A 26,386-nucleotide genomic window follows, 5' to 3' on the forward strand; every position below is an offset into this window, starting at 1 on the left:
ATTGGTTTGTGATAGCAGTGAAGCCCCAGCAGCCAAGGTGCTAATACAGACTGTTAGCCCCACTGGTGGAAATCCCAGATGGTGACTTGGGGACCTGGCTGAAGAGGCAGCACCCTCACTGTGCCCATTATCTGCTCACTCAGACACAGACGCCCACCCTACAGTGCCACCTCTGACTGTTGCTGGTGTATCCCGAACACTCACATCACAGACAAGTTGGCTGAGAGACTGCAGTAGCACATTCAGTTGTTAACTTGTTCTGCTGTCATGAATTCAGAGCCAGCCAACTGAAACATTAATGATCTGGTAAGCTATGAAAAAGAACCCACTCAGAGTAAAGTCTGCAACACAATTACTTGACTGTTCAGGATGATGAACATCCATAGTTCCTCAAGATTTCAGCAGGAGGTGAAGGGTTTTGCACTTTTGCAATTCAAGTATATAATTAAGAATAAAAGTATAGCAAGGAACAAGCTCCCATATCTGGTGCTCTATATGAAAAATATGAAAGCAATATCCCATATTAGGAGGAAGTCTACTGTGCAGGAAGCTGGCTGCAAAAACTATACAAAGAGAGTATCCAGATGAGGCACTAGTAATGCTTAGAAGCACTGCAGCAGTGACTTGCCACACCAATTTCACCACAGACACCAACAGCACTGAAAACCAACCTTAGCTTTTCTGAATGGTTTTCTAAGAAACCTTTTATTTCTCCTTTAGCAAGCCATGACTCATTGCTCTATATAGCACAAACACCACCGGATACAGCAGCTTCAGTTCCAGAAAATGCTCCATTAGGTCACAGAGTGTGTTTCAAGTGAGAGCTTCAAACTGACCTACAGAACCCCACTCGTGTTCAAAAGAGGTGCTGGAGAACTTGGCAGTATGAAATTTGGAGATACAGATTCACTGGCAGGAACAGGGAGGTTAACTTTGGCTCACAAGAGATCCTCTACCCTGTAGTTTGCTTTGAAGAGTTTTAACGAAAAACTCAAAGTGAGATTCAGCTGCAACCATCAGTTTTTATCTAAGGTTGGTAAATTCAACAGATGTTTATTTTCTGTGTGTATAACATTGGAGGGTGAATACATTTCTTTTTAGAGAAGAGTGCATTTTGAGTTAACTGTTAAGTGCATCATCCCACTTGTAATACTGGGCAGCAGAGAAGCCTGACCACTTTACTGTTTCCAGAGGAACAGTTACTCACTCATCCCACCAATTTGCAGCAGCAAAATGAGAAGATACTTCTCTTTGGCTTGAATAAACATTTATTTCATTCAAATAATGTAAGGATGCCTCAAGAGGAGCTACAATGCTCATCATTAGAGCTTTGCCTTTTACCATGATGTATTTTGGAAAATCTCAAGCCCCAGAACACAAAGAGCAGGAGGTAAATCAAAAGGTGCTTCTAATTCTAAAACATGGTAGCAGGAAGGAGAGAGAAAATCCACTTGAGGATGGCAAGGGGGAATACAGGATAAGTAGGACAGCCAGCCCCCCCTTGACAAGCATGCAAGCAAGTTGGCTGCCTTCCCTTCCTGGATCTGAAAATACATCAAAGGCAAGAGGTGGTTACAGGCCAATAAGACTTTTCCCCATGCAGAAGGCCATTGATGTGAAAGGGAGAGTTCCCTGCCTCCTAAAAACCCCAAGATTATCTTGCTAACACAGACCAGCAAGATTTCCTTCAAGTTTTGCTTTCCCTGTAAAGAGAGAGAACATATACTTAGCTTTCCTCTTTCTTACGCAGACTACACTGAAAATGCCAGAAAACAGGGGAGGCACGCTTATAAATAATTGCAAAGCCCCTCCTGAAAAAGGTTGAGAGGAGAGTGGGAGGAAAGCTCCTAGACAGGAAAGCTGTGACTGCCAAGGAGCAGAACAGAATAAGGGCAAGGACAGTGTGTGATAGCTCAGCTCCATCTGTATGCAGAAATGAAAGGCATTGAGGAAAATATCAGTGTGGGTTATGGCAGGTGTTCCCAGCTGTGGGGAAATCCTTGGGGAAGAGCACCATCAACAGAAAATACAGCAGACCTTATAAGAGACAGCTGATGTGGCAGATCCTACAAAAGCTTGTCTGTGGTATCTGAACCTCTTTTGTTCTCTAGCCCTATCCTTTAACCTGGCAGCTCACAGATGAAAAGGCCTGAGAGATGTTCCTGTCACAAGAGACTTTTTCTCAAAAGGCTTCTTTAAGGAGGAGGGACCAAGGTAATGCGGGGTCCACTATGGGGGAATGGCAGAAGAAGCTTTACCCTTCTAATAACAACTCTCCTACGTTTCTGGAAATTCTCCCCTAACCCTATCCCCTTGCTACCTGCAGAGTGGTAACAAAGCCAACATTGTCCATCAAGTCTCAATCTGAAGTGACTTATTTATTCTCAGGAGCTTTGTGTTCATTTTTTTCAGTATGGCATCCAGGAAAACAAGGTTTATGTGACCATATTGCCTGTCATATGTCTTAACTGTTTGTCCCTTCCTATTAACTTTTGAATCACACTGGACTGGGGATAGAGGGCTCTGAGAGAAATTGAGTTTCTTTTATAGAAATTGAGTTTCTAAGATTGGTGAACCTACCTTTGATTGGGTAGGACAGAGACCCCAGTTCATGTCTCTGCGGAGAGAAAGGTTGAGAACAGAGCCAGCACTTATCCCCACTCTTGGGTCTGTCCTAAGCAATCAGCCCACACACGTGCCACCCACCAACCAGCATAGCTCATAAGCAGAGGATGGGAAAGGGAGATGAGAATTTTCTGTGGGGAACAGGGTCAGGTGGGGGTCTGAGCTGGACTGTGATAGAGAAATGTGACATCATAGCAAGTCTGGCCTCAAGTAAGAAAACTTGGGTTTTTTCTGCCAAATTGCCTGTAACTTCGTGATACATCACTGGGGACAAACGCCAGTATTCATTAAATACTCACTGAATCCAGTATGTAGCCACATACAAAACCAGTCAGAGAGTTCATCCATTAGTTTTGTTGCTACAACTTCTTCCCTTTTGCCAAGACTATGGCAAGCAATAAAAAGTCACAGTGAAGTCACTTTCTCTCCTAATGTCGCTTTCTAGGTCTGCACACTTAATGCAGGATTTCTTGAGACGAGTAGAAAGCTTGTGATGAATCAGTCACAAGTACTCTGGAAACAGTGCTCCTGTAAGACTGCAAGGTTTGGCTCTCCAGTGGGTTTGTGACATTGGTAAAAAGCATCTCTCTGCCCCAGGTGTATACTGCAGGGTCATATTCCTGAATCTACTGACCAAACTATTGATCTTCAAGGAAAAGTGAAGAACAAAAAAACGTCCATTTTCCTGTAGCACCACATGATAAATTTCATTCGCCCCATCCCAAATGCTTCTAGTGACAGTGCAGTGTTTGTCTCAATTTTTAACAGATGTTTCTAAGTACTCTTGACCACTTCTCTCTCCTGAGGATTTCTGCAGTGGGATAGCTCTAGATAGCAATACAAACAAAGCTTGTAAGAGGCTCCTGGGGATAAATCTGTAGACACTGCATTTAGGATGGGTGTGGGTATGGGTCCAAGCCTTATGAAACTTTGTAAATATCCTCTAAAGACTAGCAAGCTGGACTGACCCTGCCTGCAGATGTTTTTGAGCTTACCAGCCCCACAGTGAAAAGCAAGACAGCTTACAGATAACTGCAACACTCCTGAAATAGCCCAGGATCAGGATTTAAAGCAAAAGTTATAAAAGCAGGAATATGCTGGAGCAGAACAGAATGATGCAAAGGATGATGTGTGATGGTGTAACTCCATTTCAATTTAAAATACAAAAGATGCTGCAGAGGGGATCAGGCTGGGCTGAGGCAGAATTTCCCAGATGTCAGGTTACCCTTGGGAGCGAGCGCACTGGATTGAACTGACAGGTGTGAAGGTACTCATGCAGTCAGAACATAAACTGCTTTAAAAAATAAAATCTGTGATTTCATTTTAAAAGAAAATCAGTATCTTGTGCTAATGCCTGGCAGGGAGGCAGTGACATCTGCCTGAGTTTGTATGCGGCCTGAAAGACTCAGCTAAAACACGAACTGCTCTAGCCAGGTTTATGGCTGCTAGTTTACATTTTCAAAACGTAACCCCAGCTTTTTCATACCAAAATGAAATCTATTAAAGCTATTGTCACTGTTTCACAGCAGCTGAAACTGTTTTTTTAAAAGGTCAGTCTACTAGCTGGAGAATGAAAACAAGCAAGGCGGCTGTGCCAGCCCTTAGGATGTGGCTGCATCCTGCAGGCTGGTTTTGCATTCCCTTAAATGTCGGGCAAAAAGCAGCAGCGAGGTCCCGGCAGAGCCCGACTGCCCTGCCAGCCATGGGGGGACAGCTGGGTGGCTCTGATGCTGTTGGGGGGCCTCAGGGTGAGCTTGCACAGGGCCCCCACGCATGCCCCCGCCACAGCACGCTGCACCTACTTCTTTCTAGGGCAGAAAAAGGGATGGCTGTAGAGGACACTGATTTTTTAACTCCATTCAGCTTTGTGGTGGCTGTGTCATTCACAACAATACCACAGCCCTCCCCCACCCACAGAAAAACCCATCAAAAACCCCAGCCTGAGACCCACTTCCCCATAAACAGCATCGCATGGCTCCACACAACCCCACCATCAGCTCAGACCAAGCATTTGCTGTCATCTTCTGTATTAGCATTTCTGTTAACCCTTTTGTAAGATCATTTGACTCGGTTTCAAAATCCCTCATTTGGAAAAACACTTGCTAAATATTGGCCCTGACTGCTTGGAGAAGAGATAGCTTGGTAGTCATAACCCACAAGATATATTTAGCTTCACAAACTCATCATCAATGGATTTTGAAAGCATTGTAGCCAACAGACTGGAAACCACATGCAATACAAACACATAATAGAACTTTTAATGTGCAAAGAGACTAAACAAAAAGATCCTTGACCTCCTTGCTTTCCCTTGCATACCATTATCCCCAGCGAGACAGCAAATGGAATGACTGGAGAGCAACTGGTATGATCAAGCAGCTTTGGAAGCCAATTTCTACAGCAGTTAAGCAGTTAATGGTGTTAATCAGAATGATAACTTATTACACTCTACATTTATGCAAATAGCATTTTGATATATCACGTGGAGGCCTGAGTAGCAGAGCTGGCCAGAAAAAGGTCCCACCATCTTTCACATTTGTCTTTTGGGTTTTCTCAATGCCATGTAAAATAGTGTCCGTGATGGTTGGCACATCAGGCAAACCACACTTAAATAAAAAGCTGTAGTCACAAATTAATCTCCATCACCCCAAATAGATAAATGAGCAAATTGTTTCATTCTTAACCTTTACAAAGCAGGGATTAATCTCTAAAGCTAAATCTAATCTCCGTCTTTATCTTTTTTTAAAAAAGTTGGTATTTCTTATAGATGTTCCTAAAACAGGCAAGATTTGCTGAACAAAGAAAATAGCAGATATCCCTAACTCTCTCCATGCTAGATAGGTACCTATAGCACAAAAATATAAAGGAACAGAGTAGTTTATGACTATAACATGAAAGGACATTATCTCCATGCGATGAGATGAATCAGGAAAACTGCAGTTTAAGATATGCAGAACTTACAGCAATTTTAGTTTTGTCATGCCTGCATGGAAAACTTACTGTTTTCCAAAAGAAATATCTGGCAACTGTTTGCCTCTAGGTCACATTTAGATTCAATGTAGATGGAAGAAACAGGGAATTGGATGAACAGCTACAAACTGCACATTTTATTGCTTTCAAGATGTAAAAAAGAGTATTAAAATGGGCTTATGCACATGGTTTTCCCCTTTGTTGGTGCTGTTTAAGAGCACAGAATTTTACCCATTCAATTAGTTCATTCTCTGTCTCTGGGAAAACGAGGTGGGAACCACTTTGTGCAGGATGTTGTGCAAAATGATTAGTTCACCAATTGAAATTGTACCTGTTTTGAAAATCAATAATATTGCTTATACACAAGTTCTAACTGTTGGTTTATCAACGTATACAAAACTTTACGTGTATCTGGGTACCTTCTCTTTGCGTGTGCAAAGCCTGCAACATAGAATGCTAAAGTATCTCTGGAAAAAAATAATTATCCTTTTTTTCTCCACTTTGGGTACAAATTTCTGGTTTTAAATGAACATGCAGGTTTCCTGTTGCTACATGAAGGCTTCATTTCAAAATACTGTCACTGGCTAATTCTAGGTTTAATTAAAACAGAATGTTTTATATGACAAATACTTTTTTTACAGCACGTCTTCTTTAATGTGATGGCTAGCTATTAGGAGAATAAGAACTTCTTTTAAAAGAAAGTTTAAAAATTATTAAAAAAAAAATAAATTCAATGTTTCACAGCAACTCTATGGAGTCAACTTATGCAAGCACCAAAGCCTTTCCAGAGAAAACAGGATTCTCCCCACCTCCCTCTGGCTTTTCTCCCCACCTCCCTCTGGCTTTTCTCCCCACTGAATGCCACAGCCTTCACTCAACCAAAGGAAATGAAAGACAGACCGAGACAACAGCATCACGTGGGTGAAGGTCAGATTGATTTTCAGCTGTGTGGTGCTGTTTTATCACCCTCAGGACAAAAGTTAAGCCTTTCATTTTTTTTCATGTCTGCTTAAGACAGCAACTTGTTTTTTCCTGACATTTTGGTTGGACTCCATACCACCATAATTATCAAGGATAGCCTAATTTAAAACATTTGTGGAGATCATTGTCTTCCAAGTAAAATCCAGAGCAGCCCACACACCACAACATTTCTGTCCATGAGTTTCCTCTATTCCCTGTGTTCAAATAGTGGCTTCTTGAAACTACTGAGGTTTGCGAAGTGACATTTGCTGACAGGAAAAGAAGACTGGGATGCAGCTGCTGGTTGTTCAGCAATGATCCTGGGCATGGAGAAAGGCACATTTGCTACCTCAAGAGGGGCAAGTTCATAAACTGTTTTTTCTCCCCGTCCTCTTCCCTCCCTCTCTCCCTCCCCTACCTGGAGTGGCCAAGCTCTAAGAGCTGAGTCTCCTGACTGTCACCAGTGATCTGGACATGCACAGCCAATAACTGTAGCAGCCACTGGAAAAACAGACAGGTTTGCTAAGTCAGATTGCATTTTTCCCCATCTCCAGTACCACCTGCAAAATCACTGCCCCCAGTTTGCTCTAAGGATTGGCTCTCCTTGTTTTTCTCTTAATTAAGACAGATGAACCCTCAAAGTAATGATGTTATTTTCAATACAGCCAATTGTAGCTAGTCAGGTCTTCAAAACTGAATTGTTTAACATAGGATGAGCTATTTTGTACAACACTGATGTGTATGTGTATACCTAGTAATCAAGAGAAACAGCAGCTTCCCTCCAGATGTTCACATTTCCAGAGTTTAAACTGGCTGCCAGAAAACAGTTTTCCCTCATTTACACTACGAGACAAGACAATCCTATTGACTTTCTTTTGGTTTAATTTTTGGGTTGAATTTGTCTTATTTGTGTGGAAAATTAAACAGCATAGTGGCTGCCTCCTCAAGATGACAGTTCATCCTCCAGAAACAGGCAAGGAATACTATCTGCTTTATTAATCCATACCAGAGGCTCTGGTCAAAATGAGACCCAGTTATACTGCATACCATTAATACTGAATACAACTCCCACGTGAAACAGCTCTTGGAAAAGAAACCATGGCAAGTGGCTGAAAGAGAGAAAGGAGTAGAAAAGGGCAGCAAGGTGAGATCAAGCAGCTACCCAGGTTGGATCTGGATGCAATCTGAATACAAATTAAATAATTTGCTAGGTTTTGTGAACAAAGATTTGACTAATTTTTATCTTGGATGAACCTAGGTGAGACTGCCTCCAGAACAGCACACGGAGCAGTCTGATTTCTTGCAGCTCCTCAAAGAGATCTGCAGATGCTGGTCCCTGTGGGATACTTCAAGGAAGACCCTGAATGTGCTTGGAGCCCCAAGGAAGAGCTGGCTCTGGGACAATGGACAAAAGAGCGACTGCAGCTGAGAGTTCAGGAGAAAACAGTAACACAGAAAGGTGGAATTTCAATGTATAAACTGTGAAGTGACTCAGCTACATGCTGAGCCAGGAAAGGGCCAGCACAGCATCAGGGAAAAGACTGCAGTGAGCAAGAGATGCAAAATGGTGGCAGTCCAGAAAGGAGAGAGCAAGGAAACAGTCTTCCAGGAGGGAGTCCACAGGGACACCAGCACAGAGAACAGAGAGAGGGAAGGCAAGAGAATGGGCATCCTGAGAAGATAAACAGAAGAGCTCACCAAAAGCAAAATCCCATATGATGCAGAGACAGACCAAAAGCTATCACTATAAATTTAAAAAACTCCTAGAGGCATGTTGAATTTTGGCTGGTTTTGGCTTGGTTGGTTGCTATGGTTTATTGATGCAGACAGAATAATGCAATTCAAATCTGCTTAGACTACACTTGGAGCCCAGTAAATCACCTGTATTCAGTTTTACTCAGAGAAAGTGAACACAGGTGTATACATTTATATTTCTGTAGACTGTGAGGTCATAAAGGGGAATTTATTTTACTTCTGTCTTTACAAATTTTCTGATGAATAATTAGTAGATGTAGACTTCCAAAATGACCATTTAATATAAGTTATATCAAATCTCATTTATTTTAAGAGATATCATTAAGTACAAAGTCTGCACGACTGAACTGAGTTCACTGTAGAGGAAATGACTGGGAATTATGTTCAAAAATCTATTCAAATGTTTAATGTAACAGATTCCCCAGAGAAGAGAAAAGTGATGGGCTTCTTCAGCCTTTCCGTATGTCCTCCTCAGCAAGGCTAACAGTAATTGAGTATCAACATAAGGAGGAGCCAAAAAGTCTTTCGCTATTATGCTAAGAAAGATTTTCAAAGAAGTCTAAAGAAGAGATGGGCCCACTTGCCAAGAAAAAAATAATTAAAAAAAAAAATGGTGCCTTTAAGAACTCATCCCCACAGTTACAGGTTTCACCAGCAACAAAACCCACCTGGTTTAAAAACCTTGGCTCTTCCACCAATTTCATGCATGTCATTAGGCAAATCAGTGAAGCCATAGTTACATTCATTTCCATCCAAAATAACTCAGGCTGTTAAAGGGGAATGTCTTGAATTCTGTCACAAACCCTGACCTCTTATCACCCTCATGTTGACCCTTTTAATTGTCAGCTATGTCAGCTCTGAAAGACAATACAAACCTTGTACCAGTATAAGGTGGGACACAGAAAGAAGGGAAGGAAAGGAATGCCACTTCCAGTAACAATCAATTCCAAAGCCAGATTAGAGTGACTTCTTCATTCCGTGATGATAAAAATAAAGATAGTATTTACTTGTCTCAGAAAGGACTTGCTAGTCTAAATGCTTAAAGATTAAAAAGTGCTCAGATGTCCTAGGAAGTATTAATATGAAAAAAACAAGTGCCTTGAAATCCCCAAATCAATTTTTTCCTTAGTTAAGACAATGAAAGATAGTTGTAATAAGGAAGAAGTTTGAATAACATTACCTACATTTAATTCACACTATTTAACTTACATTTCTATTTAATAGATTTTCAACTATTTTGAATTGAATATGAAATGAATTTTTTGTTTTATTCACCTTACTATTTAGAAAGGCTATTAAAATTATTTTAAATGAAAGAGCATCCAAAAGGTACGTACTTGTTACCAAAGGTTCAAAGAAATTCAGAAGCTGCTTAGACCTCTGGTGGAGGTCTTCTGATATACAAACCCCACATGGAGAGCAACAGCATCTCCAGCAGGTACAGGGAAAATATTTCCCTTTTTCAATTTATTTGACTGGTTCATTCCAGTAATGCCTTTGTTCAGAACAGAGAAGCTGTTTAGCAGACAATCGCAAATTTGCTTCTTGCCTACCCAGAGTAAAGAGAGGCAGAGGAGTCCTATGGAGAAGGCAGGCACCCAGCTGAGGCTGTCCACGGGCTGGCACATACCTTGGTGGATCCATCCTGGTTGCAAGGGACTGCCACAGCACACAGGTACAGGCTGTTGGCCAGCAGGGAGGACACTGCACAGCCCTCCCTCCAGTCAGCACTTGAGGCAGGCAGAGCCCTGGGCTCCTGGACCCAGAGGCCATGCAGAGATGCTCCAGCAAAGCGCTCCCAAAGCCAGCCAGCTGAAGAGGACCAACCCATGCTGGCAGGTTTCCCTAAAGCCAGCCAGCACTGGGGGGTGGAGGCTGCTTTCTGGCTTCCCCAAGCCTGGAGCACAGTTAATAACATGCCAGCTGTATCTGCAGACAAGCCAAGTTTAATGAGGCTACAACAAAAGCATTCAAATATGCACTACAGAACTTCTGTGGAGATTTTTTTCTAGAGCTTGTTTAAAAAAAGAAGTGAAAGATAGGAATTATTGACAATGTTTGCATACACATGTCCTTTATTTTTTAATTTACTTAAAAAACAAAGAAAAACAAACCCCATGTATATTCTACACATTCAAAGAAATTAACATTAGACTTTTTAAATCCCACTACTTCCAACAGCAAAATTATGCTGTGTGACGAGTGCTTGAAATGCACTGCTGGTTATTTTTTTTTTTCTTAATAAACATTGAAGTATTAATTGTTTTTCTCCTACACAGCCAGGTATCACCTCTCTGTCTGCCAGGTCTTCACACCAGAACAAGTACTGTTCCTCACCTCCTACTCAGGAGCCACAACAGACACACAAATGTGACCACATCTCTACTACTGGTGAGGAAGATCCCTTACCCATTCCCTGTCCTATCAACCCTGCTTTCCCATGTGCCTCAGTCTCTTATTCTGAGTCAAGATATGGGAGATATGAGTAAGAGGATTGCAAATATGGATTTGGAGACCGTGGGGCAGCAAAAGAAGTCTGCTCAGACATGGGTGGGTGGAGAAGGTGGAAAGGGGACAATAGCTTGCTGTCTCCTCCACTGGAAAAACTGAAGAGTATCATATGAGAGCACATGACAAAGCTGAAGTGAACAAAACTGAATACTTTTCCCCAATGCATAGCTGAACTCTGAGTCCCCACTACAGGAAATGCTAAATGCATACCTTGCTTCGAGAAGAAACTTCAGAACAGAAATTCATGGAAGAAGCTTATCTGAGGAATTTTAACAAAAAGCACCAAGTGTCCAAATAGGTTCTTTGACAGCTAGGAGAATACTCTGGGAAAACAGCACTATGGGGCCACCAAGCTAGCTCCATACAGCCAGCCTTATATGAAGACTATGTACCTGATGGCCTGGTAAGAGAAGAAATGAGAAAAAAAAGGCACACTTTCAGTGCACCTCTCATTCATTGCTCATCCTGACAGCTCTGAATCTGCCAAGGCTGTTGATATGGCCAACACAGTCTTGTCCCTCCACAGCACACAGAAAGGCAATGCACACCCTTTAGCAGTGCCTGAGACACAAACAATCTATGCTCTTGTCTGCCTGAGACAGGACAACCCCAGCACATCCTCCACCAAGCTCTCTGAGGCATTATTAAAGGCCAGTTTATAACAAGCACCCATCTACTGTAGTCTCCAGGCTATCCTCACTGCACTTCTGAATTGAGTTTCACATATTGGGTTGTGTCTACAACCTCCTGAGTGCTGGGACCTGCTGATGACAGCAGTGATCCTGCTTCCTGCAGGCACAGCTGCCCTTGCAGCATCCAGCAGGCTCCAGCCCTGGACAGAGCCTCCTCCCTCCTCCTTTTCAAGAAAGCATTTATTATTTACTTAGATTTCTGCAATGCTGTGAAACAAACCTGCCCTACACAGACCCACACAATGCTCCCTCTGCTGTAACATGGCAATGGATTATCCTTTGCAAACAGAAATATGAAGCGGAGGGAGGAGAGGAGGTGAAGCTCTGGCACCCCCAGTGCCCAAGAAGTGTTGTGTGAGCCCTGGAACTGGGGGGACAGCTGGAGAGGTTCCAGTTCTGGAACCAGCAGGTCCTGCTGCACATGGGAGCTCTCACGGCTGGCACCCAGCAGTTAGCTCTGGCTCTGCAACGTTTGGGGGGCTTCAGTCTTTGTTCATCTCTCCACTTCTGCTGCAGCAACAAACTAGGAGGCGAGAGCCAAGTAGCAAACTGTTCAAGACTTCAAAAGGACACGTGCTTTCTTTAAGAGGCCCTCATTTAAAACATGTGCTCAGTTTCTTTCCTCTCTGTTTTCATATATACCTGTGCTTACTTTGCAGACTACTTTTTGAACTAGATAAAAGTAGATAAAAGAACTCAATTAAACTAGCAAGAATGAAACAGTCCCTTGCCAATACAAGCATGCTAACGTGTCATCCTCAGCTCCTCACTGGGCCATATGTTTAAAAATGACAGGGAAAACATTTTTCCTGTGTAAAAATCATCTACTGCTTGAAGAAAGACATCATCATCGCTAATAAAACGCTCGTGCAGCCTCAGAACACGTAGCCCGGCCACCCGTGATGAGCGCTGCAGACGTGGAGGCTGAGGAAGGGGCAGGGATAGCTCATTACCTCCCATCCTACCAGGGCTTTCGGTTATCCACAGCCAAAGGGCCAGCGCTGGCACCGCTCCTATCTGCACACGCAGCGCCTGGTGCTGCCTCCCTCGCCACTGTCCCCGGAGGGACCCGGCACAAAGGTGGCACCGGGGATGTGCGGGGGCGGCGACTGCCGCACTGGCACGCGCTTATCGGCGAGCAGCCCGCGCGGCTGCGGCGGGGCTGGGGAGCCGGGGAGCTGCTGCGGGCTCCGCGCTTGCCCCGCTGCGGAAGGGCCTCCGAGAAGCCACGGAGCAAATCCCGAGCTGGGGGGTTATGTGGCAAGCAGGCAGCGTTTGAAATTCACGTCACCCCCACGGCAAATCCTTACGGGCACCGGCACGCCTGCTGAATCCAAGAGACAGCCCAGGGAGCGATTGCTGAGGCTCAGCACCCCCCCACTAATGCCACCCCCCTGCCAAAGGGGCGAGTGCGGGGCCACGGAGCCCTGGCCAGAGAGGAGCAGCACAGGGCTCTCACCTACCTTCACCTGCAGGAAGAGCCTCCGATCCGCTGGATGAGCAACGCTGTTAGGGAGCACAACACCGACCACAACTTTAACAAATGTAGGCAATACATTCAGCACTACACTGAAAGCACCTTTCAGGCAGCCCCCACTCGTGCCAGACACCCCGCGTGGGTGCGGAGCCAGTGCTGTTGGCTCAGGAAACACTGCACGGGATGTGCTGCGAACCCACTGCACTGGCAAGGTTACCATGTGCCTCGTTTTTTGTTAGATTTGCAACTGTGCTTCTATTTGACTTCAGATCCAAATCCAGGTGTGGGAACACGCTCTATGTTCTACAGGATAAATACACAGTTCACTGAGCACCTGCATAGAAAGCCTGGCAGCCCAGCACCTTACCAGCACACTCATTTTCTGGTATGTGTAGGCAGAAGTCTTGGAAAGAGCCTCCTCTCAGGCTGGCTGGGAACCTCCAGGTAAAGTCAAGGCTCACCTGTGTGGTGCCAGACCACGGGCCATTCAGCCAATGCACCCCTAAAATAATCTGGGGTTTCAGAGCTCTCAGCACTGACAGGCACAAATTCTGACTTCAGGGAGACAAGAGAAGCACCCAGGCACCATGGCCAAGGCAGCTGCCCCTGCACCTGGAGGGGGGAGAATGTGTGGGACAAACTATGGACAAGAGCCTGCTCTCAGAACCCTCCAAGTGATTGACAGTAAAAACACTGCCCCGGTGCCCGTTTTCAGATCTAGACAGCAAGAATTGAGGACTCCAGGGAAAATCCATGTTTTTACAGTTTGTGATATTACTGCGCTTTTCTGGTGCCAATTTTAAAACACTGCTATGACCTCTGGAAAGAAGGAAAACTGCATTTCAGCATGACAGTGTAGAAAACAAAAAAAATAAAAAGGGGGAACTTGTTATTTTTTTTAGCTTGAAACACTAGTCAGGTTAAGAGAAAGGAGCAGAATTCTGGCAAGGACAAGAGCACTCAGACTGAGCCACAACACAGTAATTAGGGCCAGTAGGTCATTAGAGCCACAGCTGTATAAACTAGGTGTATAATTAAGTTTCCACACTGCTTTTTCACAACTGTATTTCAGTTTCTTTTGTGGAGGATGATCAGTAATTCATTAATTTAAAGAAGCAACAACAGCAGCAGCAAAAAGATAGAAAATCTCTGACTTGCCAATCAGGTGAAAAAAAAAGATTACAATTTTGGGGATGGCTAATTTTGGAAATACGTCAGAAGTCTCTCATTATCAGTGGGAAGTACAAAGTGCCAACTGACAAAAACATTCATGAGACATCACTTCTTGACAAGCTGCCGTGTATGGTTTTCGGGATAAGCATCCTGCACATACAGTTGTGTGGCAATTGTAATTCTTGTAGCAGGTGAAATACAAGAAAGTGCAAAATTATACACTAGCATGGAACAGTTATAATACCTCATTTCAAACGTAAGCCTAGTTTACAAGTTACAGGGCATTTAAAAGGAGCAACTGCAAGACTTTAATTATAAACTAGTTCCTACCGTACAGTAGTTTAGAAAACTCAGCTGCTTCCAAGCTGGCAATATCCATATATAGCTCTGCTGCTGTTTGAAACAGACAACCTGTAAAGTTATCAACAACAGAAGAGGACCTCATGAAATGCTCAGAGACCCCACCATAACCTACTTCTGTCCACTTCATTGATGCACTAACTTGCTTTAAAACACTCTATATTCAGTTCAGAAACTGAAGGGAAAAAGTTCATATGAAGACACTCTGACCCCTGGTAGGAAAGTCATTATATTGGGTGGAGGAAGCACAAATAACACAATCAAATACTAGAGCTGAACCCAGGCTAATGCAGGGGGATTAATACACAAGCAAAACAGCAAATCTTGTGGCTTTTTAGCCAGTTTTCATCAAACAACAAACAACTCAGCATCAGCTACCAGATAATGACATATTGCAGAGTAGTTGCTTGATGTATGCAGCTTTTGGTGCTGGCTGGAGGACACAGTAATTTGTAAATCCACGTGCAATTCTTTACTTTTGTCATTAATGCTCTAAGACAGCATCATGCTATTACACCTACACTGTAACAGCAGTGTGCAAAAAGATGTATAAAAAAGACTGCATACGACACCAATGGTAATTACTTATGGGGACACCAGTGAATTTTAAATTAATCTCAAAAGCTTGACATGTCCAATGTGTATACAAGGTGTGTTTGTTTATTCTTGGAGTATTTTTTTAAATTCTCACTAGTTGTTCAAGGCATTATTTCCAGGACTGCTGCAGGAGAGCTTATTTGTGGGGGCAAGCTGGGAGGCAAGGGAAGACATGAGCCAGTAAGGAAATGTGATGTTCTTTCAGTACAAGCTGCCCCCGTTTAGACCCATTTCAGATCCCTGTAGACACTGGAAAACTACAACCTGCAATCACAGACATCAGTCATAAGCAAAAGGTATAAAAAGCACCTAATTCTGTCAGAAGGAGAACATCTCTACCACACTGACATCAAAAGGAATGCCACACACTTATGCTACTGGAGATGTCTAGATTTCAGTGGTGTTTTGTCCTCAAAGAAACAAGCCTGAAATACATGAAAAGGCAAGGGGGAAATGGTTGTTTGTTTCCTCCTTACATGTCAAAGCAGCTGTGTTCAAACTGTATTATAACTTCAGCATGCCATAATGAATTTCTAAGGGATTCCAGAGAAATAGATGGTTTATCCAATTCTTTGGAGTGATCTCTTGTAATCCTGCACCACTCCTAAGACACAATACCTTCCTAACTTTAGTATCCCAAAGGAAGTCATTAGTTATGTTGTATTATCAGCCTAGTGATATTATCACTACAAATATTACCTGTATTGATCTGGAGCCATGTAGACACGACTGAAAACCCTGCTTCAGATTAAGACATGAAAAGCTTGTTTGCCAAGAGCTCAGGATCTGCATTACAGCCTCAGATGTGTCAGACAGGCATTATAGGCAAGAGGAGTCAAATAGCTTATCTTGTGGGGTAATAACTTTAAAAATACCACACTTGCTAATGCTGTCTTCAGAATTTCACCCTGGTGGTGCAAATCTTTTCAGAGGAACTAACAAAGATGTGCACTTTTCATGAACAAAAATTCTTATGGCTATCAAACAAACTGGTATGCCTGAAGCGTTTCTTTTCTTCAAGGTAAGATATGTAAATATCAAGCAATATTCCAGATTGTCTTCATGGAAGCATTCTCATTCCAGGATACATGAATGCAATCTTTCTATTTACTTTATATCATTTCAAGACACTAGATTAAACTAAATGGAAAACAGGCACTCTTGGTTGGAACAGGGATATCCTCAGGTGAAGATAATTAGCACCTATTCCATTTATATGTAGATGGATATACAGTGCCTTTTTATGACAAAATGCCTTTGTAAACCATCCCTCCCCTACCCTCACCCTCCCCTGCTGTACTGTTTCCTGTGTGTTTTTAATTCACTGAAAATCATTTTACTTAAGCCCAAAAAGAAGAGCAGAAAACATGGACTAATTACCAAACAAATTAAGTGGATATTAAGAACATGCACTCAGGGGTAAGACAAAGGGATACTGCTGCACCAGAGGAGAAAGTAACCCTTCTGCCCTCTGCCAGCTTCCACTTGTCTGTCTGCCATAATAGCAACTGCCTAAAAATAATTTAAATGAGTGTGGAAGAAAAAGTCATGGCAGAGTATTTAATTCCAGGAAGGCAAAGGATGAGAACTTCTGATTTAAACACATATCAACATATACTGCACTCCCTCTCATAAGATTTTATCTTTGTTAAAATCTACAAAGCTTTTTACTGTCCCCATAAACAGGCTTAATGCTCTCTGCAGAATGCCTCCTGCTACTGCTGGCCATACAGAGGCAGCCATCTAAAAGTAAGATATGTTGCAGTTGTTCACACCAATGCTCTGAGCTTTTTCTTACTTTACAGAAAGTAAAATCAAGATCAGCATAGGGTAAATGCTGCCCTCACTTCCATAAAATTCAAAAGGTGATGCAGTACCAACCTAGGGAGAATGGTGTATTTTTAGGGTGGGATTACAAAACTCGCCCTATGAATTTTAATCTCCAAAATTGGCGTGTTCTTTTATAGGGTTCAGAGGCCTTTCTTCCTGGGAGTTCTGCACTCATCAGTCATTTGATTTTTTTTATCTTACTACATTTGGAGATAGAGGGAAAAATACTCTGCCTGAAATTTTAAGCATTGAAAAAAACCACAATATTTTTTTGTCTAACGTAATTACTGACAGATTCCAATTGGAAAGCTGTTGCTTTTATTTTAATTTTATTAAAGGAGTGAACAAAGGCTACCCAAGGCACCACAATAAAATTACATTAACTGTAAAATTACATTATTAATTCTTTAATCTCACTCGAGGCCTCAAGCTGTTGCTATGTCCAATTACCCAGCTAACCACCTGTCAGAACTGTAAAGCTAGTTTAACATTACCTCCAGGACAGTTGTGTGCCCTGTGTTCAGTCAGGTCTGCCAGTGAATCGAAGTCCTGCTGACAGTTATCGCAGGTGTAAATTGACTCATCCTCCATGTCTTCATCTTCCTCATTTCTCTCTTCCTGGCTCGTCACACTGTTCCTCTCTTCCAGGGCCTGGCTGTCCTTTGCTTCGCTCTCCAGCTCTCCTCCCAGGCCACCTGCCAACAGCAAGAACATCCTCTAAGTTTGAGAGGTCTGAAAAATTAGAGCTTTAAGAAGGATGTTGCGCTTATTAAGATACATTTAATTACAGCCGCTCTCACGTTATTCCCGACACCTTTTATTATATTAATGTGGGTTTTATATCATGCAGTGCAACAATTCTCAACTGTATTCTCTGCTGCGTAGTGTGAATCCTGCAAACACTCTCTCCTAATCTTCTCTGGTGGGTGTGTAGCAGGAGCCTCTAACTCTCTGTCATATAAAGTTGTTAGTGTTTTATCACTTAACCAGATTCTCAAAGCTTTAAAAACTGGCAAGATTAATTACAGCCCGCAAAGACAAGGCATGTGATGAATTTTAATTCTAAATGCTCTCCTCTCCCTACCACCTCCAAGCCCAAATATTAGTAACAACCAGAAAAAAAATTATCTAGCTGAAGATCCCCAAAGCACACATACACCCCAGGACTTCAAAGGTCCCACTGAACTAACAAGAGGTGCTCTGCTGGGCAGAAGAGCCTTGCATTGTGCTGATCTAGCTGGGAGACACAGCATTGCATCTGATCTTCAGGTCTCTGAGACTTTTTTTATCTTCTTCTGTGACATGGGCTGGCAGAAACATCGTTGCCAAAAACCCCACAAGTTTTCATGCATGTGAGCATACAAGGAGGCTCTCTGGTGGCTCCAGAATTAGCCTGGTGCAGGGGGCCGTGTCCCCCAGGGCTGTGCAGCTGGCAGGTCCCTGCACGTGGGCAGACACCCACAGGCACCTTCCAGCATGCACTCAGCAGCCTGGCTTGCAACGACATCCTGACTCCAGGACACTCTCTTGACCACGGTGGCCACCCAGACATGCCTGAGGCTAGTCATGCCCAATGACTCCATGAAGCACTGCGGATGGCCCTCATTTGGGCTCTCTGGAGAGGCAGCAGAGGTGAAAAAGCCCTTCTAAGTCTCTACTGAGAGAGCATCAGTTGGATATGCAGGCCGTGCTGACCAGGCTTTGGTGAGCGGCTGAGACAGAGATGCCTGCACCTCTTCTACATGCATCTCACCAACAGTGCAGCTGCAGGCACTACACGTGCACCATTTCACCTGCCTCCCCGAGCATTCATATGCTCTGGATACAGCCTGTTGGTAGTTTGGGAAGATCTGAGAAAACATCTGGCAAAATGAAATGGAACTATGGCGACTTCCAGCAGAAGAAATCCTCCTACACTGCTGACCAGTGCCAGATGACCCTGAAGCCCAGGAGCTGCTCAAGCCAGGCAGGAGGGAGATGCCACCTTGTTGGTTCAGGTTGCATTTGGATTTTAAACCATTAAGGAAATGCCAGTGAACAGAGAGATGAATTGTTTTGAAAATTAGATCAGTGTCAAAAAGATTAAGGACAACCAATGCTGAGAACATGAAACAAAGCTGAAAACAAAATCTATTAAAGACAAAAACTGGTGAGCACAAGCACTGCAATTCAGACACACACATTAGTCGGGCTCTGCTACCACTTATCCAGCCACAGTACATTTTATACCATCTTCTGCTCTGTGCATGATAACATAAATCAGCCACTGTAAAATGCTCCACAGTTTTCCACGGAGTGCTCGTAACGTGACGCGCTCTTAGAATTGCAACGGAAATATTAAAAATCAATGCCTGCTTGTGGTGTATCACAGCATCCCTCTTGGCAATTAACTGATCTGCCCATTTTCAGGTTTTTTACTGTTAAATTATACATAACTTTCCACTACAAAATTTCCATTAAGAGCTAAATATAATGTTCATCTTAACAAATCAGATGTGCCACTTACATGGCAGTAATGAATTTAAGGATTTAGGTATAAAAAGTATCACTCACTAAGCTCTCCATATTGTAAGTCATCATCTGTACTATGTTTATTCAATAAAATGCTGTTTGCTGAACCCCATTAGACTCTTCCTTAAATAAAAATGTATTGCAATAGAAAAACACATGATTCTGGTTCTCTTTATTCTACTACCACACCAATTAAGCTACATTGGAAGCTGTGTTAGCTTTGCTTTACTTCACACATAATTTAATGTCCATATTCAAATTATCACTTCCATTTTGTCATATTTACTTGACCCACCTTTTTACAGCCTCTCATCCCTAACTACAATCACAACCATCTTAGCACATTCAATCTTTTTAAAGCCTGTATGTCCTGCAGACTTGATAGTTAATAAATCAGAATGTCAACTTTCTGGTTTTATAAGACAGAAACCCATAAAAATAGTCCAAGTATATAAATCTAACATAAGGAACTGCTGCCTGCTTCTATGCTGCCTGTCTATGGAGACCTCAGAGAAGCACTTCTGGACTGACTTTGCTACAACCTGATGAAGAACTTTTAGGAAACTTTGGGAAGATTTAAGGGATCTTCTCTAATATTTTTAGCAGAAATTCTGTCTTTTGACAGTTAAGCTAAAGGACAGCTGATCTGGTGAGTACACTGTGACAAATTCATCCTTGGTTTTACTCCAACACTTTGTGACTACACCAGGGATAAAGCCGTTTGACCAAGTCCAACAATAACAAATAATTTAGCACACTGCTTTAGGAAAAATAAATTGTACAATGTGAGATAAGAAAATAGATTCCCGACTGCAAAGCAAAATTCCAGAAACATTTTTTAATTCCCTGTTGAATGGGAAATCTGATCCTCTAGGCAACTTTACAAAAGCGTTGTTGCTTGACAGAGCTGTATGTCAAATAACACAACAGTGAATCTTGCATAAATTATTTAGCAAATGCAACATTGCTTTAAACTGAGATTTTTTTTTTTTCTGTTTTCAGCAAGTTGAAGGAATTTTACATGTCTGCCACGCCTCAGTGTTACTGTCCTTCGAATAACAAGGTCTTCAGATTCCTCTGCTTGGTGCTTGCCTTGTAGAAACCAAAACACCAAGGAGAAAAATCTGGTGTGTCTCTTGGTTTTTCAACCTTTGTCTCCACTATTTTGACAACGAGCTGCAAGCAGGGCGTGTGTGGTGCAGGCAGCCCCAGGGAGACACCAGCTCCTTGCCCAGGGGAGTGAAACAGGCAGCAAGCTCCAGGGCGGTGATGGGAATGGGTGGTCCATCCAGCAAGGAAAAGCTGCAAAAGCAGCCCAGCTGCTCCTGTGGTGAGCTCAGTTTCCCTGACGAGGACAGCAGGCCACGAGCATTCCTCAGGAATTAATTTCTGAGGAGTTTTCTGCTGTGGTAGGTCACAAATTTAACCAGTAATTTTCCTGCTGGCAGGAACTGCAGGAGTCTCCTGCCCCAGCAGAACCAGGCAGGAGAACATTGCCAAAGGGCTTTGGGTCACCATGGGAGGTAAAGGCGCTGCTGGCACTGGAGGTGAACCTGGCTCTGAAGGGACACAGCCATACACTATGACACAAAGGGGCTTTTTGGTGGCCAGAGCCAATGGCACTTTCTGAAGTCTCCAAAGACCAGGGGCTTCCTTGTATCATCAAGTGCAGCTATGAGTATTAACTGATACAAACAATATTTAAGATAGCCTTGGAGATGAGTGAACTTCATTCAATAATAGATAGCTTCTACCTAGATTGCTAAAAAAAAAAATAAATTAAAAATCTGAACTTAAAGATGGCACCATGGGCACACAGCTCCCAGATGGCACTGGGACATTTTAGCACAGCACAAGGGTATGGCCAAACATCAGCAGAAGGGAGCTGCCAACACTGCATATTAGGATAAATTACAACTAATTAATTCTAAAGGGAGGGGGAAAAGGCCCTGTACTTCACAAAAATGTTATTAGTAATTTTTAAATGAACCTGCCATCTCAAATGATGACTTTAACAATTTTCTTGCATGAGAGATCAGCCTTGAAAATATACCTTGCTCTACCTGAAATGTCAGGAAGCAGGGTTGGGGGACTTTCTGTTATTCTCTTTTCTCCTTTTTTCTTTTTTTTCCCCCTGTAGCACACTGGAAGGCCTGCAGGGCTTTACACAAGAAGCATATTTTACCCTATGACCTAAACAATCTGGCCAACAGTCAAGAATATGTTATTCTAATTGCCACTAAAGTTAATGTTGTTAATGACTCTTGGTCTTTCTGTAAAAGCCAGCTTGTACTCTAGAAAGTTACTATTTCAAAGGGGACATATGAAGAACAGGTAGTGTTCCTGCCTGACCTGGTGGTCCAAGGAATGTGGCAAACCTGGCAAAGCTGGAAAAGTGAATTCCCAAAGGTCCAGCCTGAAGGTTGCAGACAGTAGAAATGCCTGCTGAGCAGTGTTCAAAACAGCCCTCTTACAGGAACAACGTGCTCTTAAAGCCAAATATTTGAAAACAAATTACATGTACCATGTTCAACTCAGGCAAGAGCAAATTTCCAATTGCTCCAGTCAGGCTGGGATTTACAGCATCACTGCCAGGCTGGGGCTGTGCCCTGAGCTGAGCATGGCAGAGCCTGAGCCCTGGCCTGTGGTGCCAGTCCAGCTATGAGGCAGTAGGGAAATGCTTTGGGGACTTCAGGTATCAATGCAGCACTGGAAAGACAGGAAGCTCAGAGCCACACTGGAAGGGGACACTGATGCCTACCCACCATTTCCACATGGAAACAGGTAACCCCATGAAACACTTGGATGGGCCAGAGAAATTAATCTCTTGGCTTATTTCTTTTCTGCTGTGGAACCAATTATGGACACTTCAAAGTTTTTATCTTATCAGCACAACACAGGGCAAGCAAACCTTTCTGTCTTTGTGCCAGTAAATTTTCTGGGGCTTTTCTTTAGGTTGGTTTGTTTGTTTGTTTTTCTTTTCTTTTTTTCTTTTTTTTTTTTTTTTCCCCTTAGTTTCTTTTTAAGCCTGAGGACTTTTTAAAGCCGGGATTTATTTTAAATTCTGGACTGTTCTTTGGAACAGGGTCATGTCCAGCTTTAAATACCTCCAGTTACAGGGCTTCCATCAAGAGTTGTTTCTTAACAGAAGCAGTACACTGGTTTACTGCTAAACAACACTTTGTATCACAACGACTTTCCCATGCAGAGCTACAGCTTCAATCTACAGAATGCCCAAAGTTCTGTTGTACAAATCATTACCTAAGCATGGGCACACACACACACACACACACACACACACACACACACACACTGCTGAGGCCTGAGAGCTGGAAGGCAAAAAACCAGAAAATTAAGAGGGGGGAAGAGGCATCTCTTCATTCCTCTGCCTTAGTCCGAAGAAAAAATAATGTCAGGTCTCACAAAGGGGCTACGATAATTCCTAGGAATTTTCCAGAGATGTGATAAAAGTAAATGGCACTGAAGAAATAAAAGCTAATTGCTGGAGGGATGAGGGGTGCTGGCACACAACTGACCCACCTTCTGGAATTTGGTGGAGCCCAGGGGTGAGCCCCCCCCCCAGGGATGCAGCCTTCCTGCCCCGGGGCTGCTGCTCAGCTCCCCGGCAAGACAAGAGGAAGGAAATTTCATCTACAATTAGGAAGTGAGAACAAAAGAAACAAATGACTTGAAGGAAAAGCCTAATCTAAACCTTCATTAGTAAACGTTGTGCTCAGTGTCAAATGCCAAATCAGCATGGGAGGGGTCTCTACTTTTATGTGGTTTGTTACAGCCTAGTGTTGTCTCTAGCACTGTTATACAGCAAGAGAGTCCAAAGTTCTCTGGCATTTGTGGTCAAACGAGAATGAATAGAGGCAAAAAAGCCACTAATGTTTCAGTAATGCAAACACAAACAAACCTGAGCTGAAATCTTCCCACAGGATGAAAAGTCTTGGCTTTGCTGGGCACCCCCGGACTGTGGCTCTTCAGTGTTTCCAAACCCATCTTTTTTTAACACTCACCTCTTGCACACAGGTATATGTGTGTGCTGCCTCTCAATGGGCCACGACCAATGTGAGCCACTGGAACCACTGCAACCATATTCCCCAGAGCAGCCAGAAACCTGCTCCAGCCAAGGCAATCAGTGCAGAGAACACAAACTGCAACCCAGCCCTAGGACCAGGTATCAAAGGCAGCTCGCTCTGCACATTGAATCCTTGCTATGTGCATCAAAAGCAAGCAGGCCTGGTGCTCAATCATGCAGTGCAGCACAGGTCTTCTAAACAGTGTAAAGCCACATGGGGGGGAAAAAAAAAAGTGCCTAGCTGAAAAACAAAGAGCCAAAAAGGATAATGCATGAAACACCACAGCCTGTTCATGCAATGTCAGCTGCATGGGATGACTTCAAGGCAGAGCAGAGTGACTGTCACACAATCCTGCCAACATGGAATTGCCACGGAACACTCCTCACAGGTTGAACAGATCTGTGCATCAGCCCTAGCTTTCCCTCAACGAGAGGGAAAAACAATCATAATACCAAAAAATTATTTGATCCAGCATGTAGTTAATGGTGTTGGCCTCCTAAGACTTACAACTTAATAAAATTGATCTCACTGCAGTACTGTAATGAAGAACAGTAGGATAAGGCTACCCTTGAACCATGAAAATTGTATATTGTTACCTCCTCGTGCCCTCCTAGGGCTATGGTTGCTGCAGCCTCTCCAAGCTGTCATTTGTCTGGCTCTGACAGCAGAGTCCAATGACAAGTGGCAATGGTGGCTGTGAGGGCTTCTTTGGAAAAGCAAGGGACAAGGGAGAGTGCTCAGTGTCTCCCTGGACAATAACTTATAGGATAAAAACACAGATTACACTAATAATACAGTGCTTTGTGAAGTGTGTTAACAATAAAGTATACAAAAGTCAGAAAGACTTGAGGAAGTGCACATTATAACATTTCACAGCAGAGTCTCATTACACACCAGTATGTATTAAATCATACTAATTTCTCAGTAGGTGGACAGTTCTCAGCATTCTTCTTTAGCTTAGCAAAGAAAAACTATTTCAGTAGGGTATTGCACCTCCTTCTACATCTGCCTGTACACATACTTCAAGAGAAAGGGCTTCTAAGCTAAACACCCAGTAATAACTAGCTAAGTGCTGCCAGGGCCTGCCCTGCTGCTGCCTGATTCTGCTGGCATTGCACCACTCAGAGAATTGTTAGTGACAGTCCTGCACCACCACCCCAGCATCCTTCCATTAACTTACTTATGGCAATACTTCACAGAAAAAAAATTCATCTTACTTCATTGATAAGATGACATTTTTCCAAATTAGCAGCTACACTGTTTAAGAAAACCTGAAGTGTCTACTTTGAGTTTAAAAGCAGAGCTGGCAGGAACATGTGGCAGAAGCCTGGCAGCTGGCACAATCACCAGCATCATACTCAGAATGGATAATGTGGGCAATGTGGTGCCTGGCTCTCACCTGAGCCCACCTGTATCTATATGTGGTTATCTCTAGGTCAGAAGATTGCCCTGGTTTCTCCAGTGAAAACAAAACTTCACCCCATGTTGCTCTGCCTCCACGCAAATCCAAACTCCCTGTTGGTATGAACATAGTAACTATCAGAATGTGCAGATATTCACACAGACAGTCTTGGCCTCATGTTCTTTAAGCCAGCACAACTACTTACATCCAGCATCTGACCAGAAACCCACTGGCTGTGCTCAGTCAGGGAGTTCACATCATGCTCACACACTCAAACTTTCTCAACAGCCCTGGTTTTCTTGGATGTCAAGACTTCTGTAGTATCCTTCAGTCAACATGCTAGAGAAACCTTTTATTAAATGCTGCTAATTTTTTTATTGATCAAACTGTGAGCCATTTCATTTTCCATTATAGCAGAAATCTCCTATAGGAGCATTCAGATTAAGTTTCTTTATTCTGTCTCTAGTAGCATGTCACTTTTAATCAGTTTTTAGTTTCATTATTGCTTGAAAATTAGAAAGCAGTTTCTCTGTTCTTTATTGCTTTTTTTTTTAAGTTTAGTTACCGAATGATTATTAAACTTGGAAAATACACAGACAGGCGTAACGTGCTAAATAAATTCCTCACTGTCTCTAACCAACTTTAACATTAGCTTTTTTTATAATTTTTAGGTTTATTTTCACTGAAAGACTGTTTGTAATTATTACTCATGTTCTCCCCAAACACTTATGTTACTAAAGTGTGAAATGTCTTCTAACACAAAGACAGTTCTCTGGGAAGTAATTACAAAAATGCATTCAGGGGCAATAATTTTATATTAACTGTCAGCAGCATACATCTTCTGAAAAGGCACTTGTTATGAAGGAATTATTTGTGTGGAATTTCAAGGCACTGAAGGCGAAGGAAAACTGCAGAAACACATTAAATTGAAACTCCAGCTCCCTCATCAAGGGTCAGTTTATGTTTAAATCATTACCTTGAAGGCAACTCCACACCTTTCAAAGAGTCCATTAGACAATTTCAATTTTATGCGCAAATTGGAAACACTCTCCACTTTTTGGTGTGGAAGAATTTACATCCTCTTTCTAAGGAAATTTCTGAGCAGCTAATTAAAATGACATATATACAGGCTTCGATTAAGCTTTCACTGATGACAAAAAAAAAATTTTAATGATTTATGGTAGTAATAAAAACAGTGGCCTTAAAACTGACCAGGCACATGGAAAAGATAGCTGTGTCTGTAATGAATATAAGAAAACATTTAATGAACATTTTATAGTAGCTTTAGCCTGTGGGCAAATTCCTCAGTCTTTAAGAAAGTGAAATAAATCTGCAAAATTAAAAACAAGAGTTAAACTCAGAAACAGTGATTAAGAATCATATCACTTTAAAAGTGTTTGGGTTTTTTTTAATCAGATTTAAAAAACAATCATAAAACCAA

At 42.6% G+C, this 26,386-nt stretch overlaps 1 protein-coding gene across 4 annotated transcripts in view; it reads right to left on the minus strand.

Annotated features, from left to right (window-relative positions):
- ZNF423 (zinc finger protein 423) overlaps positions 1-26,386 on the minus strand; it is a 230,619-nt gene that overhangs the window by 142,102 nt on the left and 62,131 nt on the right. For 3 of the 4 annotated variants that reach the window (XR_011728477.1, XM_071756848.1, XM_071756849.1), the window contains exons 3-4: positions 17,442-17,642; positions 14,491-14,571 (exon numbers count right to left, since the gene is read on the minus strand). Coding sequence is in view for 3 of the 4 variants with exons in the window: in XM_071756848.1 (XP_071612949.1) it covers positions 14,491-14,571; positions 17,442-17,642 (282 nt within the window). In the remaining variant the exon portion in view is untranslated. The remainder of the gene's footprint in view (positions 1-14,490; positions 14,572-17,441; positions 17,643-26,386) is intronic. The other variant, XM_071756851.1, reaches the window with a different exon arrangement.

The sequence above is a fragment of the Heliangelus exortis genome, chromosome 13 (assembly GCF_036169615.1).
Source record: "Heliangelus exortis chromosome 13, bHelExo1.hap1, whole genome shotgun sequence".
Lineage (NCBI taxonomy): Eukaryota > Metazoa > Chordata > Aves > Apodiformes > Trochilidae > Heliangelus > Heliangelus exortis.